Source organism: Benincasa hispida, chromosome 4 (genome assembly GCF_027475165.1).
Source record: "Benincasa hispida cultivar pf3 chromosome 4, pf3_genome.v1.1, whole genome shotgun sequence".
NCBI classification, from domain to species: Eukaryota; Viridiplantae; Streptophyta; class Magnoliopsida; order Cucurbitales; family Cucurbitaceae; genus Benincasa; species Benincasa hispida.
Window position 1 is genome coordinate 3,408,627 of NC_143481.1, and position 19,817 is coordinate 3,428,443.

Below are 19,817 nucleotides of genomic sequence, written 5' to 3' on the forward strand. Positions count from 1 at the left end.
GTATCATAAAATTCGAATATATATAATATTACACCTCCAATCCAATTTTAATTAAAATTTAGGAGTACTACAAATTCACATTATAAAAAACAATCTATTTAAATCATCATTTATAATACCAATTATATTTATGTCAAATTGGTTTATTTCTCTAAACTTTTAAAAATAAAAATTTAGTTCATAAATTTTAGTATATATCAAATATGTAACAATTAATTTTTTTTCGTGAGTAGTACTATAATGATCAATTGATATATAAATAAAAGATAAATCGTCAATTAAGAAATCTAACTCGAATAAATTTAATTGCTTAAATCACATATATCAATTAAAGATTTAGAAATGTTTAAAAAGTTTAACTTTACATAGTATTGAATTAAGAGAAATTGAATGGATTAAAAACAAAATATACATATCAATTAAAGAGATTAAGTAGTTACATAAAAAACGATTTCATACTTAATTTTAAATTCTAAATCAAAATGGTTATTAATTAGAAGTTCAATATTTGAAAGGAAATGGAAAAAGAGAAAAGGTTGTGCTAAGTGCAACACAAATTGATGGAAAGAAAGGTGCCAAATTGTTGCATTGGTAATTATGGACTTTTCTTGGGAACTTCACCCATTCCTTTTATTGGAAATTGGAAAGAAATAGAATGGATCCAACATGAAAAGTAGAGCACTATTATAAATATCACTGCTGCCAAAAGTCAAGTGACTTGTTTAGGACACTAATAATATCATGCGGAAAATTTTGATGTCCCGACGGGTTGGATGTCTGAGGAGTTCTGATATTTTGACGTGCAGAATTGTTATGTATGAATTCATATGACTGTATTTAGGTGTGTAGAGATGTTATGTAGTGTTATTTGGTTTAATTTTTATACTCTATAATAATTTGCTTGTATGAATATTATTATTATTTTTTTAAAATTTTATGATCTAATTATTGTATCATCCTATTTGGAATAAGACATTGATTGCGTTTTTTTATTCTTTCCAATTTCAAGATATGGTATACAGTTCAATTTTATATTAAAATAATTAAAAATGATTACTTGATAATTTATATTAAAATAATTTAAAATATTATATTAATTACTGAAATTTATTAAATCCAAATAATATATTATATTTATTAATTAATTAGGCTATATTTTTATTACTCAATCTTTCAAAAATAAAAATCTCACACTTTTGCAAGGTAATTTAAGTAACTTCAAAATTAAGAAGCATGTAAATATTAAAAGTAAATGAAGACAATAAAAATACTCGAAAAAAAATTAAAAAATTAATAACACCAAAAAATGTCAAACAGTCTGTGTAATATATCCATTGTATAAGTAACACACCAAAAAATACAATTGAAATGAAATATAGGGGAATACAAAATAAATAAATAAATAACACACTAACCTTAAGCTAATTGAATATTCCGTATTAGTTTGGGCTGCATAACAAAAAAATAAAAAAAAAAAGTTAGAAAAAAATCTAGAATACTTATAGTGTAGGAAGAGAACTAGTTCGAATAGAGAAGTACCTATGTTACTTCTATGAAGTACGATATGGATGGAGTCCACGGGTTGTCGAATCAAAACACAATGAGCACCCTACCACCCACCAAACAACCAAAAGTCGGAAATTTTATAATATGAAAATAACATAACCAAACATTAGACAGTAAAGAAGGAGAAACCGAAGTTAATCAACTCACCGGATTGAAAAAATAAATCTTGGACAGTGGAGGCTCTCATCAAATAGAGAATGACTAATGTTGTTATATAGGAAAAGTGAAGGGAGAGGGGAGGGGTGATTATTGAACATTAATAACAACAAATATTAAAAAAAAAAAGTGTGACCAGCCTCAGAATATTAAGTTTACATCATGAATGAACTTAAATCCAATTAATAAATTGGTTGAGTCATTAATGAAGTGGATAAATGGGTAGTGGAAATACATAAGTGGAATAAAATCAACAAACAAACAAAACAATCATTAATAAAATCGGCAAACAATCAGAACATTCATTACTAAAGTTGGTGGACAGTTTAATAAATGAGGCACTAATAATGCACAATATTGAAAACATGCAAAATACGCGAGTATGATCGAGTATGTTTAAGCATGATCGAGTATGAACGATCGAGTATGATTAAGTATGATCAACCATGATTGAGTATGAACGATCGAGTATGAACGATTGAGTATGATCGAGTATGTTCAAGCATGGTCGAGTATGATCGAGTATATTCAAGCACTGAGATGATATACGATACACGAAAGGAAAATGACGGTGAGATACAAAACATGTTCCGAAAATGAGCCCACAAACAATTAAAATAGGTGAGATAGAATAATGGATCTCCAAACATTGAGATGATATAGGATGTTAGGATGTGAGGATATACCATCTCACGTTGGGCCTCAAAACACCCCTAAGTGTCTTCCTTTTATTACCACATGTGTTAGTCATATGTCATACAACAACCTACGTTTAGTGTCTAAATGTACAACATCTTACTTATCAAAATATCTATAAATACATGCAGTGGACAAAATCCATAGTTTTGGAGAAAGTGGAGAATATTGAGAAATTTCATATTTCATATTTTGTTATTTATTTATTTTATATATTATATTATATTTATTTTCATATTATATTTTATTGGTATCTGTGTTCTTGTTGTGCTCCTCAATTTTACAACACGTTATCAGCACGAACTCCCGTCGTTTCCACCACTGAAGGTGGGTCCTAAAGGTAGGTCAATTTTTTTTTCTCTTTGTTATAATTAATAAAGTTAATGTTAATTTGCATATTTGTTATCTATTAAATTTCTGATATAAATATAATATTTTATGTTGTCATGACGAATCTCACAAAATTAGAAGCTATCACTCTAACGACAATAATTATTTGTCATTGGTATTTGATGCTGAAATCCACTTGGATGCTATAAACTTAGGGAAAACAATTAAAGAAGGAAAAATGGCATCCAGTAAGGACAAAGCAAAAGCTATAATTTTCCTTTGTCATCATCTCCACGAGGAATTGAAAATAGAGATCTTACAATAAAAGATCCCCATATCGTGTGAAAAAATTTGAAAGTGAGGTATGATCATAAAAAAATTTATTCTTCCTAAAGCTCGTTATGGGTGGATACACTTGAGGCTACAAGATTTCAAATCAGTAAGTGATTACAACTCTGCATTATTTAAAATCAATTCGAAATTGTTGTTATGCAAAGAGAAAATTACTGACGTTGATATGTTAGAGAATATATTTTCTACATGTCATGTCTCAATTATGCTCATGCAGAAGCAATATCGAGAGAAGTTTTAAACAACATTCTGAACTAATTTCATGTCTTATTGTGACTGAATAAAATAATGAGTTATTGATGAAAAGTCATGAATCTCGACCAACTAGAATAACATCATTTTCTGAAATGAATGCTGTGAATTTTAATAATAATCATGGTCGAGGTCGTAGTCGTGACCGTGGCAGAGAAAGAAATAATAATTATTTCTGAGGTGGTCATTATCATTCAAATTTTAAGAGAACCACACAAAATGATGATCACAAAGGAAAAGCTCCACAAGATAAGAGCTCAAAAAGTGTTGAAAATAAATGCTTCCGATGCAAAATGACTGGATAATGATCACGTACATGTCGTACGTCAAAATACTTAGTCGATCTCTATCAAACCTCCCTGAAGAAAAAAGAGAAAAATGCAAAAATAAATTTTGCGTACCAAGATAATGACATATTTGACTCATCCCATATGATAAATTTGGATGTAGCGGATTTCGTTGAATCTCTTGAAGGGAAATCGACATAGTTGATGAAACATCAAATGTTTCTTCTGACTTTGGAAATATCTAAACTTAATGTTGTTTTTTTTATCCATTTTTTTCTTTTTCTTTTCCCACTTAGTAAATGTTAATTTCTGTATATTCCAAGTGTTGTTTTTCTTACTATAATTATTTTCTTTTGATGAAAGAAATATGGATCATTTTCATATGGTGGGTGATTAAAAAATGAGCAAGGAAAATATATGTCTGGCAAATAGTGTAACCTTCCAAACTGACAATGTTGGAAGCAAAAGTCGATACAATATCAAGTTCTGCAAACCTAATTGAGGGGTTTAGAAAAGCAAATATCATTTTGCCTAAAGGAACAAAATTTACAATTGACAATGCATTGTTCTCTAATCAATTAAAGAGAAATCTACTTAGTTTTAAAGATATACATTGCAATAGTTATTATATTCAGACTGATAGTAAGAATAATATGAAATGTCTAAATATCATGTCTAATGTCTTATATGAAAAACATATATTGGAAGAGTTGTCTGTTTTATCTTCTGGATTATATTATACTCATATACGAGTAATTGAAACATATGCAACAATGATCCCAAAGTTCATGGATCTAGATATATTTGCTATTTGGCATGACAAATTAGATCATCCAGGGTCTATAATGATGAGAAGAATTATTGAGAATCCAAATAGACACTTAGTTAATTCTTCAATCTAATGAACTATCATGTGATGTTTGCTCTCAAGGCAAATTAATAATTAGACCATCATCAACTAAAGTGGGAATTGAACCTCCTGCATTTTTAGAATGAATTCATGGTGATACATGTAGACCTATTAACCCACCAAGTGAACCATTTAGATATTTTATGGTATTAATAGACACATCCAGCAGATGGTCACATGTGTGCTTATTATCAAGTTGAAATCTTGCATTTGCAAGATTACTTACTCAAATAATTAAGTTAAGAGCAAAATTTCCTGATTATACAATTAAGATCATTCATCTTGATAATGCTGGTGAATTTACATCCTAAGCTTTTGATAATTATTGAATGTCAATTGAGATAAGTGTTGAACATCTTGTAACTCATGTTCATAGACAAAATAGTTTAATAGAATTATTCATAAAACATTTGCAATTAATTGGTAGACCATTGCTTATGAGAGCTAAACTTTCTATATGAGGACATGCTATTTTGCATGCAACATCACTTGTACGCATTAGGCTAGTAGCTTATCATAAGTACTCGTCATTACAAAATATAGCAAGTCAGTTACCAAATGCATTTATAGATGCAAAGAAAGTAACTAAATCACATATACCAGCTGCAAATGTTCCATTGAAAAATATCTACAACAAGTCACTAATGAGTCTGGAACACGCCAGAAGCGTGGTAGACCAGTTGGTTTCAAAGATAAAAATTCTTGAAAGAGAAAAATAATTAATAGTAAAAAATATTTGGTTGAGGATGTAAATACCCATGAAGAAATCCTTAGCATGACTAGCGAGGAAGGTGAAATACCTAAAGATAATAATGAGATTTCAATAAATTATGTCATGATAGAAAAAATGAAACCGGACTAATGTAGTTATTGATAACATTTTTGCGTATAATATTGCTCTTGATATTATATCTGAAAATGAGGATCCCAAACCAAAATTTGTTGGAAAATGTCGATATAGAAAAGATCGGCTTCAGCGGAAAGAAGCAATTGAGACAGAATTAAACTCACTTTCAAAACGTCAGGTTTTGGACCAGTAATTCAAACACCAGAAGGTGTCAAATTTGTGGGATACAAATGGATATTGTGGAGAAAAAATGAAAATAATGAGGTGACAAGATATAAAGCAAGACTAGTTCCACAAGGTTTTTCACAAAGACCTGGTACTGATTATGAGGAGACGTATTCTCTAACGGCTGATGCAATTACACTAAGATATTTAATTGGGCCGACTGTGTATGAAAGTCTGGACATGTATCTTATGGATGTAGTCACGACATACTTATATGGATCTCTTGATAATAATATTTATATTAGAATCTCATAAGGATTTAAGTTACCTGAAACATATAAATAAAATTCCTGGAAATTGTATTCAATAAAGTTATAGAGATCGCTATTTTGATTGAAACAATCAGGACGAATGTGGTACAATCACCTGAGTGGATATTTGTTGAAAAAAAAATATCAAAACAATCCAATATGTTCATATGTTTTTATAAAGAAAGCACAATCATGATTTGTTATTATAACTGTATAGGTTGATGATTTAAATATAATTGAAACTCTTGAAGAGCTTTCAAATGCAATAGAATATCTTAGGAAAGAATTTGAGATAAAAGATCTCAAAAAAATAAATTTTGCCTTAGCTTGCAAATTGAACATTTAGCATATGGGATATTTGTTCATTAGTCAATTTTTACATGAAAAATTTTGAAAAAAAATTAGCACATCCATTAAACATTTCCATGGAAGTTTGCTCACTAGATGTGACAAAAGATATATTTCGACCTTGAGATGACAATGAAGAACTTCTTGGTTATCATATCTTAGTGCAATTTGTGCACTTATGTATCTTGCTAATAATACAAGACCAAATATTGCATTTTCAGTAAAATTATTAGCAAGATATAGTTACTCTCCAACAAAAAGACATTGGAATAGAATTAAGCATATACTCTGTTATCTTTGAGGAACGATTGATTTTGATTTTTTATATTCAAATAAATCAAATTTTGATATAGTTGATTATGTATATTTTGGATATTTATCTTATCCACACAAAACTAGATCTCAAACAGGTTATCTATTCACATGTGGAAGAACTGTTGTATTGTGGTGGTCAGTGAAATAGACCATAACGGCTACTTCCTTAAATCATGTTAAAATTTTTGCAATTCACGAGGCTAGTTAAGAATGTGTATGACTAAGATCAATGACTTAGCACATCCATGAAACACGTGACTTATCTTTTAATAAATATCTTCCAACAATATTATACAAAGACAATACAATATGTATATCCTAAATCAAAGAAGAATATATTAAAAGATATAAAACAAAGCATATTTCACTCAAACTTTTCTACATCATATGATCTTGAAGAAAATGACGACATTACTGTACAACTTAGTTGATTAAACTTTGTGTGATATTTCTCAACTCTTTCATATATTTTTCATCTTCCCCAATTCTTTTCCTTTGTTTTTTTTATTATTATTATTTTTAATTTTATATTTTGATTTTCTTTTCATTTTCATATTTTTAAAAATTTAAAGTGTTTTGTCAATTTAAATATAACTTAGTTGATTAAAGCATATACCTTCGATTGAGAGATTACAATTTCAAATTTTTTTATGCCTACTTAGTCAAAGATATATACATTTATCATGTTGAACTTTAGTGCTTTATGTATTTTTCTTCTGCGTTTTCGTAATTTGAAATGATGAAAAATATGAATTCTATATGTGTTTGTTATAGAGCTGGTGAATAGTGTTTTAAATAATTGAGTTATGCATACGTTGACTAGGTACAAAATGTTGAACACCTAAATATGTTAGAGCTAAGTTTTAAGATTAGATATGGTTGGTATGAATTCCCCTTTCTTGGTATATATATATATATACTTTCTTTAAGTCATCTATCTGTAAATTAGCTTTTACAAATCATTTTTAACCGTGTGTCTTTTTGCCTTGATTTCAGGTACAAAGGCCTCCAATCTTTCAAACCAAGTCAGAGATCTATCTGCGTTGATCTTACAAATATATGGTGATTAGTCTCACATAAATATCATCAATGATATAAAATTATTGTATCATATTTTGATAGAAATCATGGAGGAAAATTACGAGAAACTTAATTAAATGATTTCAAATGATGACAAGAAGAAATTTCATTCTCCCTTGCAACTTGAAATATGACAAATTTTTCTTTAATGCTATTGTAATGTTGAAGGAGAAGTCAACACAAAGAGAAGCATGCAAAATAGTTATGCATGAACTACATTTTGAACGGACTATATAATACACTATGTAATGTTTATAGTGGTAGATTTGGTGGAAATCTATGGTAATCATTAGAGGAAAATAATATATGTAAGACAGAAAATGTCATAACAATGATATTTTGGTTGAAAAATTTTTGATCTATAAAATGATTGATTCCAAAACCGCGATAAGACTTATCCGGTGAATATGTCTCGTTGTTTGAAGGTCATTTATGTTTTGTATAAAATTTTATATACGAAAACATAAAAAATTCCTTGGAACTTATGAAAAAGTGAAAACCTTTTGAAAGTTTTAAGTTAATATGGGGGTATTAGGGAAAATTGACTGTTCCTAATTGATAATCCAAGGTTTAGAATATTGGATAATAATTTTAAAAGAAGTTGGGACATGTTTGAGTTGGTTACAAAGTGTTTGTATAGTATTCCTATTGTGAATACAACATATACCTCTTTAGTGAATAATAATATGTCTCGACATATATGGCGAAGACATAATACAATCAAAATGTTGCTTTCTAGTGAAATGATCACAATTGACCTTATAAGGTCAAAATAAAATCTTGTGGATCCGCTTGTAAAAGTCTTAACTAGAGAGTTGGTCGAATCTTCATTAAAGAGAATGAGATTAAAGCCTTTAATTTTAAAAAGTTAACTAGAGAGGCAACCCGGCCTAGTTGATTGAAGATCCCAAGTTCTAGGATCAACGGGCAAACCGACCTTTGGATAACTTAATGAACACTGCATTGAATTATTGGAGTAAATGGTATGTGACTTTTCATGTAGAGTTGCATGTTTCATGAATGAACATGTCTTTTTGTAATTAACCAACTCGAATAAGGTTTCATGAATTAACATGTATTTTCGTAATTAACCAACTCGAAGAAGAGACATGACTATGCGAGAATGACCACAAATAGTCTATAGATATGTTCCTTCTTTAAATTTCATAAGAGACAATAACTTTTTCCATAAGCTTTTTTTCTCTCATATAACTTTTCTCTCTTTTTATAAATTTGTGTAAGTTCGGTTTATTTCCACAAAGTGTAGTTCGTTGAATCTTGTGGATGGGGTGCTGCTTCCATAAGAGAGTTAATATGTTCTATCATGAGAGATAATTACTCATGAAATTCGGGTACTAGAGTGAGTAAAATTGTTTTAAGGAAACCACGTGAAGTCATTGGGCTCAAATTCTTTTCGATATATCAAGTTCTGTATTTTATGATTTTTAATGATATTATTCATATAACATATTATATTGAAGATATCGATTAATTTTCAATGTCGATGTTAAGCCCTCCAATTTATCAATATATTTATGCATCAACAATTCTTTTTTTTTTAAACCATATGGGAGTGAGAATTGAATCTTTTAACTTCAAAAATAAAAGAAAATTTATCATTTTGGCATATGAATAGCTATTTTCTTGCTTACGTGCTTGAGAAGGAAAAAAAAAGATCCGTTAAAATTGTTTATCAATAAAAAAGATATATTATTCAGTCGAAAGCTTTAATAGAGAAAATTCGGTAATTGGTTCATATATATATATATATATTTCTAAAGATAAATTGGTTTACAAGTTGTTGAGCATAAGTTTACCACCCTCTTAATTCTTTACTTTTTCGAGGTCATTGACTATATACAATTTATATTGCATAATAGGTTATATTCTTTTCCCTTATTATTGGAAACTTAAATAAAATCAAATTATTTTTCTAAAAAATTGTATTTTAATCCTTGTTTTTCTCATTTAAAATTAAGTTTCAATTTAGTTTAAATTTTCTATTAGGGTAAATTTATCTCTAATTCACTTTGTCATGAATTATAGAAGATAAAAATCATTTCTATGTGTGATTAACTAGTTAATTTTAGAGACACACATTGAACTAAATCACACAAATTAAAGGAAAAATCTTTCAGATAAAAAAATGTCAATTTATTTATAAAAATAATAAAAAAAAATTGTTTTGATATCAGTGATAGACTTCTATCAATTTCAATCATTGATAGATACTGATAGACTTCTATTAGTCTCTATCAAATAAGATTAATTTTTTTCTATTTTGTATAAATAATTTTCTTTATTTTTCTATTTTTAAAAATCTCCCTAAATTAAATAATGTTGTGTTGTGTTATTTTTACACTCTAAAATACTGATTAATCTTAAATAGTCTCTTCATATTTTTCTCGACCAAAACAATATTTGAATACAAGACCCGCATCATATAAATACTCAACTTCTCGACAAATATGAAATTGAAACTAAAGCTAATGCATATAGACTTAAAATTATTGTTTTAACCTATAACCTTATTTCAATTAATTACACATACTAAATGATTATAAACGAAATTTATATGTCATTTAATAATTAGCTAAGGTAATATGTTATCAGGTCAAAAGTTATGATTCATAACTCCAACTAGTTGTTAACTAAAATTAAAATTAAATATGTGTAAGAAACACTAAAAATAAGAATTAAATTTAAAAAAATTATTAATTAGATAAAAATTCGTTTTCCATTCTTTTTAATAAGGTCTTGTCAACTACAACCACAAAACCTTATGATAATCACATGTATAAGTTATAAAAAATCATATAATCACATCAATTTCGTCACAATTGTGGCATGTGATCTCAAGTGTATCATAAGAAAAAATAGTCACTTTTTAATAAAGTTTGATGATATTATAATTATATGCTAACATAACTTTTCATTCATTTCTTTAATTATGTTAGGTTATTTCATTTTTATTTTCTAAAAAATTTACAAATGTTGCAATTTTGACAATATAAAATGTCAATTTATTTTACACATTTAAAAACTCAATCCAAATGAGTCTTTGTTATTTAACCATGCAAAATATAAAGGAATATATATGGTAATTTATACATTGGATATAAACTTTTGTAAATTTATTTTTTGTTTCACCTAAAAGATATCAATCATGATAGTGAAAAAACAACTGTCGTGACTTATACATTTATAATCTTTTTTTCAACCTATGTAAGATTTTGGTTACAATATCAATCCTTTAGATGAGTAGTGTCACAATTTATCAATTAAAAAGTAGTAACAATTTTAGAAAAATAGATAACTTTGAAAATGAGAAAAAGTGCAATAAATTATTACAAGCTATAGTGTTTGGTAGCAAATAAACATTATCCTTAATCAATAATTGTCCAATTAAGAGATGCAACAAAGCCCAAAGTGGAATAATGATTAAGAGCAACACTAATAGTAGTGGGTTATATGTTTATGTCTTGGATTATACACTATCATTAAGTCAACCTCACCTCATCCCACCCACCCACCTTTGTTATCCCTTCCATAACTATTTTGCAAAATTTGCACAACTTTTTCTAATTTAATGTGTTTCACAATGATCATATAAAAATTTAATAAAAGAGGAAAGTAGAATGGTGGTCTATGATTGTTAATCATATGTTAGAAGTCATTTAAATCATTAGAGATGAAAAACGCTTGTCCACATGAGTATTTTGAGAAAATGTAGTTCGTGGAGTTGAACTTGAATTTATGTTAATTTGTGTCATCGATGTGGTTTGATTGCTTGCTTGATATTTTGATCTATTTTAATATGTACGTTTTTGTTTGAAGAGAGGATTGTGTGTTTTTCATGTTGGAGTTCTTAGGTTTCAAAAGTTGTCTAATTTTGAAGTACCTTTCATGTTGTCAAATGATCGTTTGATCCTCAATTGCTCGGTCTCCCGACCTTCTGAAATCTTTTCTATAAAGCTTTCAACTTTTGACTCAAAGTGAGAAAGGATTTTTCTATTTATAAAGCTCATTAGGTAGTTTGGACTTGGGTTTAATTGACAATGAGCCTAACCCATTGGGCTTTAGCAATACTTGTTTTGGGGCTAAACCATTTGAACCCATGTTTCAGGCCGAGGACTTAAATAACTTTGGGCTAAAATTTCATATAATCCAATTTGGCCCAGTCAAATTCAAATGACTATGATAAAGACACACGACATTATCAAATTCTACCATTTTTTTTTGTCTTCAATATTAATTTAGGAGATATGCCCATTTGAATTTTTGTCATTAACTTAACAAACAACGTAGCAAATTTTTTTTATTGGGCAAAATTTATCGTTCAACAATGCTAATTGTAGTCAAGTTGAGTTTTACACTAAGATCCAAAAACTAAGTTAGATATGATATCTCAACATGAACATAGCTCAATTGACATAAAACTTGTACTATCAAATTCAAAGTTAGGGGTTCGATTTCCCTATTCCACATGATAACAAAACAATTAATTTGATTTCAACAAAAAAACATCAAAGGTTGATAATTCTTTGTTTTTTTTGTTTTTGGAACAAATAGAAAGATGAAGAATTGAACTTCTAATCTCAAAGTCGATAGTACAAACTTTTACATTAGTTGAGATGCTCATTTAGAGGAAAGGTTGGTAATTAAGAAAGTTGAAACGGTAGGCCAATGGTAAAAACAAGGTTGGGTTGGGCCAAATTGTAGAATGGATTCGGAAGAGCAACAGGGAATTAGAAATGTGAGAAATCCCACATCGGAAAGTAGTTTGGATTCGGTGGATGAGAGATTGATATAAAACGGGAGAAGCAGGTTGTTTTAAAAGTATGATCCTTCAGGCAGAAACGGGATGTGATGAGTGGTTGGCTCTCGCTAAGTGAATGCGAGTTGGGTGTCCGCCCCAACGCCTGGTTACGACAATTGGGCACTCTCATTCCTTCCAATCTGATCCCTACTGAAGGATTAACTAACCCTTTTTTTTTGTTTTCGATTTTTCTTTTTTTTTTTTTTTTTGTTTTCTTAATTTTTTTTTTAATTTTACACGTTAAAATATTATAGCCTTTTTTATTAAAAAAATCATATTTCAGTTTTTTTTGGTGTGTTCTTTTATTTTCTTTACTTGTTTTTCAAAACATTAATAATGTAAAATACTCTTAACAAAACTTTGAAAGTTTTATTCATAAAATTTAGGCTGACTATTTAGCTGAAAACACAAAATGGTATAGGTTATCAAATGGAACAGTTACTTCAAAAGACTGTGCAGCGTGTTTTTTGATGGGTAGTTTTTGAAAATTAAATCTATAGTTATTTTTGAAAATTACACTTTTTAGAGACTGAATTTTCATAAACAAAAATAATTTTCAAAGTTTTCACTATAATTTCTCGTATCTTTCGACCAAAGGGAATCGAAACCTTACCACATCGCAAAACCTCATAAAAAAAAATTCAGAACTTTGATCAAGTATATGCACATTTACCTCATAAACGCGAAAGTATAGAGGTACATGTAACCGAGAATGATGACCATTATTCTGGGGCAATGCAATTAATATACAAAACAAGGGGGATTTGGAAGGAAAACTCACCCAAAAAGTATATACACAAAGGAATCCAACTAGAAGATATACGTAAATGCACAGGGGAAATAATCTTTAAAAAAAAATTCCTACATTTATTTTCATTGCGAGTATGAACGTATGAGGTACTCAAAACTGTTTTTTTCTACACTAACCCAATTCCGAGCATCATCCTTCTTTCCTTTGTTTTTTTTTTCTTGTTTTTGTTTTTGTTTTAAACTCAAATCTAGACTCTACCAAGAGAACTCACAGTCGAAACCGAAACCGCTTTGCTTAAAGTCCAAATTCCTTTAGTCTCACTTTTGTAGGATTCCGTACCTTTGTTGTTACTGAGCTCCCTCTTTCTGATTGGAGTTTGGCCGGTGGATGGTCTGCTGTTGGCCGGAACTCCATCCTTGTTGGATCTGATGATTTGGCTCTTGAATTGTATCCGACGAACATTATTTGCCATGTCCTTGGGAGTTGGAGATCGGCAACGGAGAGATGTGGAGCGTTGTTGTTGCTGTTTTGCTAAATGGATGAGATGGTGAAGCAATGTGATCAATTCAAGGATTTGTTGCTCTGTTTTTACTTTGTCTGCATGGTACAGCGTTTGAAGGCGGATTGGATTGTTGGTTTGTTTAGCTCTACCTTTGCTGTGTTCCTTACTACACAAAAAACAATGGAGAAATCGTTTTAATTTGTTGCTCCCTGTTGGAAACTTTGTTCTCTTTCTAGGAAAGAAGAATCCTGAAACGAACCTTTGGGTTGCCCATTCTCCAATTCTGCCACATGATTGATGCGCTCTGTCATTGATCGTGGTGAAATTAGGAATGTATAGTGTAAAACACAAAAATGAATTGAGAGAGGATGGGAATTGGGATGACTTTTTAGCTCATTTAAAGCCATTTCAAAATTTGATGGCGTTTGATTGTATAGAGTTGAAAGTGATCGACATTTTAGAATTTCAAAACCACTCTGATAATCATTTTATGTGGATAAGGGAAATTTTCTCCTACTTGGTCGTGTTTGCAGCAATTGGTGCAAGCCATTCAAGGATCTTATCCACTTCAGCTTTGACATCAAAATAAGTTAGCTGCAGAAGGCCATTTTTTGTTCATGAATTAGTAATGAGTGAGTAGGCTTTACAAGGCTGCAGGAAATCCCACGAGGCCCGCATCAGTATGAAGTGCATGAATGCAAGAATGAAACGAGGTAATACCTCCTCACTGGCATTCACAGGCCGCAATCGAGAGCGCAGAGCTATTTTGACACTTGTAGGCAATGCCCGATATAATGCATCCCTCATGTTTGAAGGAATGGAGGTTGGACGACATGCCTATCAAAACATAGCATTTTTAAGCAACAAATATCAAATTTGGGAGTTGGTTTGGGAAAATTGAAGAAAGGAGGGGGCGAAAGCTTACAATGAGATTTATCTGGCTTATTATGTTTGCATAATGCAAGGCAAGACCAACAGCACCCAGTTTCTGGCCATTACTTCTGTCCTCGGTAAGCAATGTTTTATCTGCAATGGTAGGTTTGTAAAGTAAAGGGTTCAAGATAAGTGGTTGAATGCCTGCTGCAAGTCTATAGAACCCAAAAGATGGGATGGAAGAATAAACAACGAAAGGGTAATGGCTGGGTCAATTGTAGGTACCTGTGTTGTCTTCACCAAATGCTTTGGCTATTGTTTGATTTATCCATGTTACAACGATAACGAGCTTTTCCACAATCTGAGGACAAAAAAGGAGTAAATTAGCAAATTGGTTAGTTAAGACGTAACAGTCTCTGCATATAATTGAAGTTTGTTTTTTTATATCACTTGGCAAAATATGGAGTCGTTCAGAAGAGAATACCTCATCAAGATTTCTGGACCAAAGGCACTTGCTTTGGAAACTCCTTACAAGCTTTCTTTGTACGTTTAATTCTCCTTGGAAGATCGAGAGACTTTCTCCTATATTTAGATTAAAACGATAGCATTGAACAACACTTGGATGGTATTCTTGGATGACAAACAACTCTAACACCAAATTGTTTTGAGTAACAAAATTTACAGATTAGAAATTTATATATACCAACCTATTCCTGCTTGGTTCAAGAACTCCACTTCGTCAACTTTCCGTCTGTAATCTTGCTCAAATCTTTCCAATGCTTGTAATTCATGGTATAATTCCTACAAGATCAAAAGGTAAATCAGACAGAATTAACATAAAGCGATAGTTATAATGAAAGAGGGAGGCGTTTTCAATCTGCAGTCAATTGTTACTGGAATTTTGGAAATGTTCTTCCAAGTAATTGTCAGCACAAATATGACTAATCTTGAAGTAACTGAGTGGAAAACTGAACTTACAGAAGTATTCTGAGATAAAACGGTTAGTTCCTCCAAGGCTGCTCTGGCCTCTCGAGCTTGTTTTTGACTTAAATCATTCAAATCTAGTCTGGAATATCATAATTATTTGGCACCGTTTTTGGATCACCAACGACAATTGAGGAAAAAATTGACAATATTGACTACCTTGAAAAGTACTGATCCAGATTATGCCACTTTGAATCCTTGCATGCGTTTCCAAATCGTATTACCTCCCGTGAGACGACATCCAATTCCTGCCTGTAATAACAGAAATTTAAGACTACAAGGTTTTCTGATCACATGGAAGTACATGACAACATTGCATGACTACAAGACCTTTTGTCAGCGGCTGCGATGCTTAGCAATTCCTCTAAACTTGTTGAGATTAATTGTTTCATTCCTTCCGATTGTAATAGTTCCTTTTTAAGGAGCTGGATGTTTCCTTCTGATAGAGATTGTGACAAATTTGCTACTTTGCTTATTGTGTTTGCTACTTCAAAAGCCAATATAGAAATCTCCCTACCATTAGTAGCCATGCCTGTAAAAACCCCATTGTTCATATGCAAATTTGGCAGACTAATCCCAATTGTTTTCCATAAATCAACTGCCCTCCCGCGAGCCCCTGCTTGTGCATTCACTGGTGCAACCTATATAATAAAACAGTCCAATATAGACGATATCAAACTTCACTTCCAAGTCTGAGAGCTGAGGGGACAAAAATTGGATTGGAGGCACTGTCTTTTAAATCAATAAAACTATTAATCTAGTTTTGAGTTTCTCCTCTAAAAGATGGACTGTAGACAAAAAATCAAGGATGTATAATCTTGGCCTTATTTATTTATTTGATCAAGAAGGTAAACACACTCTGTAAACCTTAAAAAATATAATGGTGGTCATATTATTGATGATATTAGAACAGTGTAAATAGTGTAGGCAAAAGCATGCAGATCACCTTAAAGGATAAGAACTTATAATGGCATACTAGTATTGTAATTCTTTCTTACATTTTCTCATTATATACCCATAAAGAAGCTCGCAAGGAGGGGAAAGGGGTCATAAAACAGTGGTACACATGTTTGTGTTGCTACAGATTTGCCATGGTAGAATAATCCTATCAGTAGCCGCTATTTGACAGTTGACACATACACTAAGAGACTAAATAACCATCCAATATATCCTGAATTTATTTGTTACAATTATTCAAATGTTCTAACTTCTACACTTCCATGAAATCCTGTATTAACTTCTCAAGGATCCAAATATATTCATCATATCTAGTTATTTATAAATTTCATCACGTTGATCACCAGGAAATCCAAAGGATCTCTCTCCTCCCTAGTCCACAACTAACCTTTTTGACAGGTCAACTCTTACAGCATTAACGTGAAATTCATTTCCAAAATTGCACCTTCTTTCTCTTCATTTTCATCATGATTGACTAACAAAATTGATATCCATATTCGCAAAGTGGTTTAAATCATATCAAAATGGTAATGCAAATGGAATAAACATACCTTATTGCTTCCAGTCTTAGACGGAGGTGAGGGCAATAGTATCACACTAGAACAAGACTTCTGCAGCATTTCATTCGGGTCACTTGCCTCAAAATTCGAACACGAATTCCCTTTCCCATCCTCAGATGTTTGCGTTATCTTCTCAGACACGAAATCATCCTTAACTATTCCATTAGAACATACCCCTCCCATTGTGTTCCCCATCTCAAACTTCTACTATTCTCCAAACTCCCTATACAATCTGGAAAATCATCATCATTGATTCAATTTCCACTTCATCAACACCAGAAGCAACAAAATAAATAAATAAATATATTTTTTTTAAAACAACAACAGCAACAACAACAACGAACACACAAAACACAATCGTATAATTACAACGCCTAAATTTCTCAATCATCGAAAAAGTTACAAGGTAATAACGAGCAGATCGAACTAAGTTCCGCAAAGTATCGATCAATACACATAATGATAAATCCATTACTCTTCATTTTTCTCAACAATCCAATTAAACAACAAGAGGTAGCAAGTAGCGGCAGTAATCAGTAGAACACTCAACAACAAGCACAAGAAAATGCCTCTGGAGAAAGAAAAACAAGAAGCATACCGTATCTGAACGAGAAAATCGCAATCGGGGCCAGGAAGTAAGAAGCAATACCGAGAAACGTTGTTGTAAACGAAATTATCCGATAAAACAGTGCCGCTGATGCTGCTGCTGCTGGTAACGGCCAACAGCAAGTTCATTCAAAGTGATAACTTAGAATGGATATGAAACGTTTTCCATTTACAGATTTGAGTGTTGAAGTTGAAGAAGAGGAAGGAGGAGGAGGAGAAGCAGAGATGAAGAACAGAGGCGGTGACTCGGCTCACTCCGTGGCCGTGGATTGTAAAAGAGAGAGAGAGGCTTCTTAGACAACTGCAAATAATATAGTCTTCTCTCCTTCCATTTATTTATTTATTATTATTATATTTTAAAATTTTAAAATTTTAAAATATTATTTTGATCTCACTGCTTTGGAAGTTGGTGCTCATCTTTTTAGGTGTTTACCGACGTTCCATACTCGATAGATAGGTCCCAGTTGAAACTCAATAATAAAGTAATGTAATATGAATGATGAATCTGAGATGATCAATTGAATTGCATCCGAAAATTATATCGTAACATTACTTTATTAAAAATAAAAAAACTATGAATTTGGCTTGAAGGTAACCATAACGGTTAAATTTGACAAAATCTTAATTTTAGATAAATACAATAAAAAGTTATATTTGCGATTGAGGCACATTACGATTGATCTGTCAATGAAATTCGATTACGGTTACATCAATTTTTATTAAAAATTGATAAACGTGCATAAATAATATATTTTTAATAAATCTTAAATTTCGGTTTAATCCAAGTTTATCGTTGATTTTTTTTAAAAAAAAATTAAGTAAAAAATGGCTTTGAATGCAAAAGCAAGAATTAGAAGAAAAAAATAATAATGGAAACATGAAAAATAATAGTGAAATAATTGTGTGCAAAAATTTAAAGAAGATTAATTAGTTTTTATTGAGAATATAAAAAGAAATAATAAGCAATTAGGATAATGTTGAGCTTGTTTTGATTTCAAGAAAGAGAAAAAGAAATGACGTGCTCAAATGTAGCTCGGAAATACCATATTCGTGGGTTTTATTATATGATTTTTTTAAAAATAAGTCAACGAAAATACACGAAACATTATGATCAGCGATCTTATTATAAGCTTGTTGAATATAAAATATTGCAAATTTTGCGTTTACTTTTCCATTTTTTGGTTTAATTACAAGAAAAATAAAAATAATTCGACAAATTAATTACGAGACGTGGTCATGTAAAAGATTATACACTATTTATCATGTCAATGTATCAATTACACAAAATGATGCAATTATTAAATTATATTTTTAGTCCTGATCTTTAATTTTAATTTTAATTTTAATAAGTTTCTACGCTTATTTAATTATCATCTCTGGTTGTTTAATTGAAGTTTACTAAACATCATTATCATTACTAATTAGCAGGAAAAAAAAAAAAAGAAAAACTGATGTGATGAATTAGCTATGGATATTTATAACAAGTTATAACAATATGATTTTATTTTACACGAAAAATTATGTTAGTGGTAATAAAAGCATGGTTTAAAATTTCATTTGAATTTCGAGATCCCAATGACTTTGAAATTTTGATTGTTTCTCCTTAGATTTCGAAAATATTTTGAGATTATTCCCATTCTCCTCATTTTAACAAAATTTCAAGATTTTGAAAAAAAAGTCGAAAAATTTTGACATTTCGAGAAATTTTCAAAATTTTTAATTAACTACGTTAGCTCAGTTTAAGCTTTTTAATTTTATGGTTATGATTTGTACAAATCTATAGATTCACATACCAATGTCATTCTTGACAAAAGATTAAGCCTTTTTTATGTGTTAATTTTTCTTATTTTCATTTTTGTTTTATTTTCTACTTAAAACTTTTATTTCTAAAGAAATTGAACTTGAAAAAAAATCATAAAAGTAACGTATATTTATTTTTCACCAAATTTAAACTTTTTTCATTAAATTTTCACCTCAAAATTGAATTGATATGAGTTTTTTCTTTAAATATTCAAAGCTGTCATAATTTTAACATCATTTCACCTCAAAATACTCCTAAATTTTATATTATTTCATAATTATTATTATTTTTTTTAATTTTTGTTCTAGCATCAATATTTACACAAAAATTTACAATAGTCATCTAAATAT

At 30.2% G+C, this 19,817-nt stretch overlaps 1 protein-coding gene and 1 non-coding gene across 5 annotated transcripts; one reads left to right on the plus strand and one right to left on the minus strand.

Moving 5' to 3' along the window:
- Positions 1-12,475: 12,475 nt before the first annotated feature.
- On the plus strand, positions 12,476-12,581 carry LOC120076927 (small nucleolar RNA Z279/snoR105/snoR108). The gene has a single exon (XR_005481674.1). It is a non-coding gene; the product is annotated as a small nucleolar RNA Z279/snoR105/snoR108 (small nucleolar RNA).
- Positions 12,582-13,174: 593 nt separating this feature from the next.
- LOC120076413 (protein PSK SIMULATOR 2-like) lies at positions 13,175-17,928 on the minus strand. 4 transcript variants are annotated; one of them, XM_090312682.1, is made up of 12 exons: positions 17,659-17,928; positions 17,052-17,292; positions 15,874-16,184; positions 15,703-15,795; positions 15,538-15,625; positions 15,267-15,360; positions 15,044-15,141; positions 14,845-14,920; positions 14,612-14,712; positions 14,407-14,523; positions 14,204-14,280; positions 13,175-13,990 (listed from the first exon to the last, which is right to left on the minus strand). In XM_090312682.1, exons 2-12 carry the CDS (start codon positions 17,253-17,255, stop codon positions 13,432-13,434), a joined length of 1,818 nt encoding a protein of 605 aa, XP_090168808.1. In that variant the 5' UTR covers positions 17,256-17,292; positions 17,659-17,928; the 3' UTR covers positions 13,175-13,431. The 4 variants fall into 4 exon arrangements, with proteins under 4 accessions (XP_090168808.1, XP_090168807.1, XP_090168806.1 ...); XM_090312681.1 differs by having other exon boundaries at positions 13,175-13,852; positions 13,946-13,990; positions 14,845-15,141; XM_090312683.1 differs by having other exon boundaries at positions 13,633-13,848; positions 13,946-13,990; positions 14,845-15,141.
- Positions 17,929-19,817: the final 1,889 nt, after the last annotated feature.

Excerpts from the sequence above, each read along its gene's own strand:
- LOC120076413 (XM_090312680.1), bottom strand. The coding sequence starts at position 17,255 with ATGGGGAACACAATGGGAGGGGTATGTTCTAATGGAATAGTTAAGGAT. Across the intron at positions 15,626-15,702 it reads CTGGATCAGTACTTTTCAAG|ACTAGATTTGAATGATTTAA; the intron begins GTAGTCAATATT and ends ATGATATTCCAG. Across the intron at positions 15,361-15,537 it reads TTTTATCTCAGAATACTTCT|GAATTATACCATGAATTACA; the intron begins GTAAGTTCAGTT and ends TTGATCTTGTAG.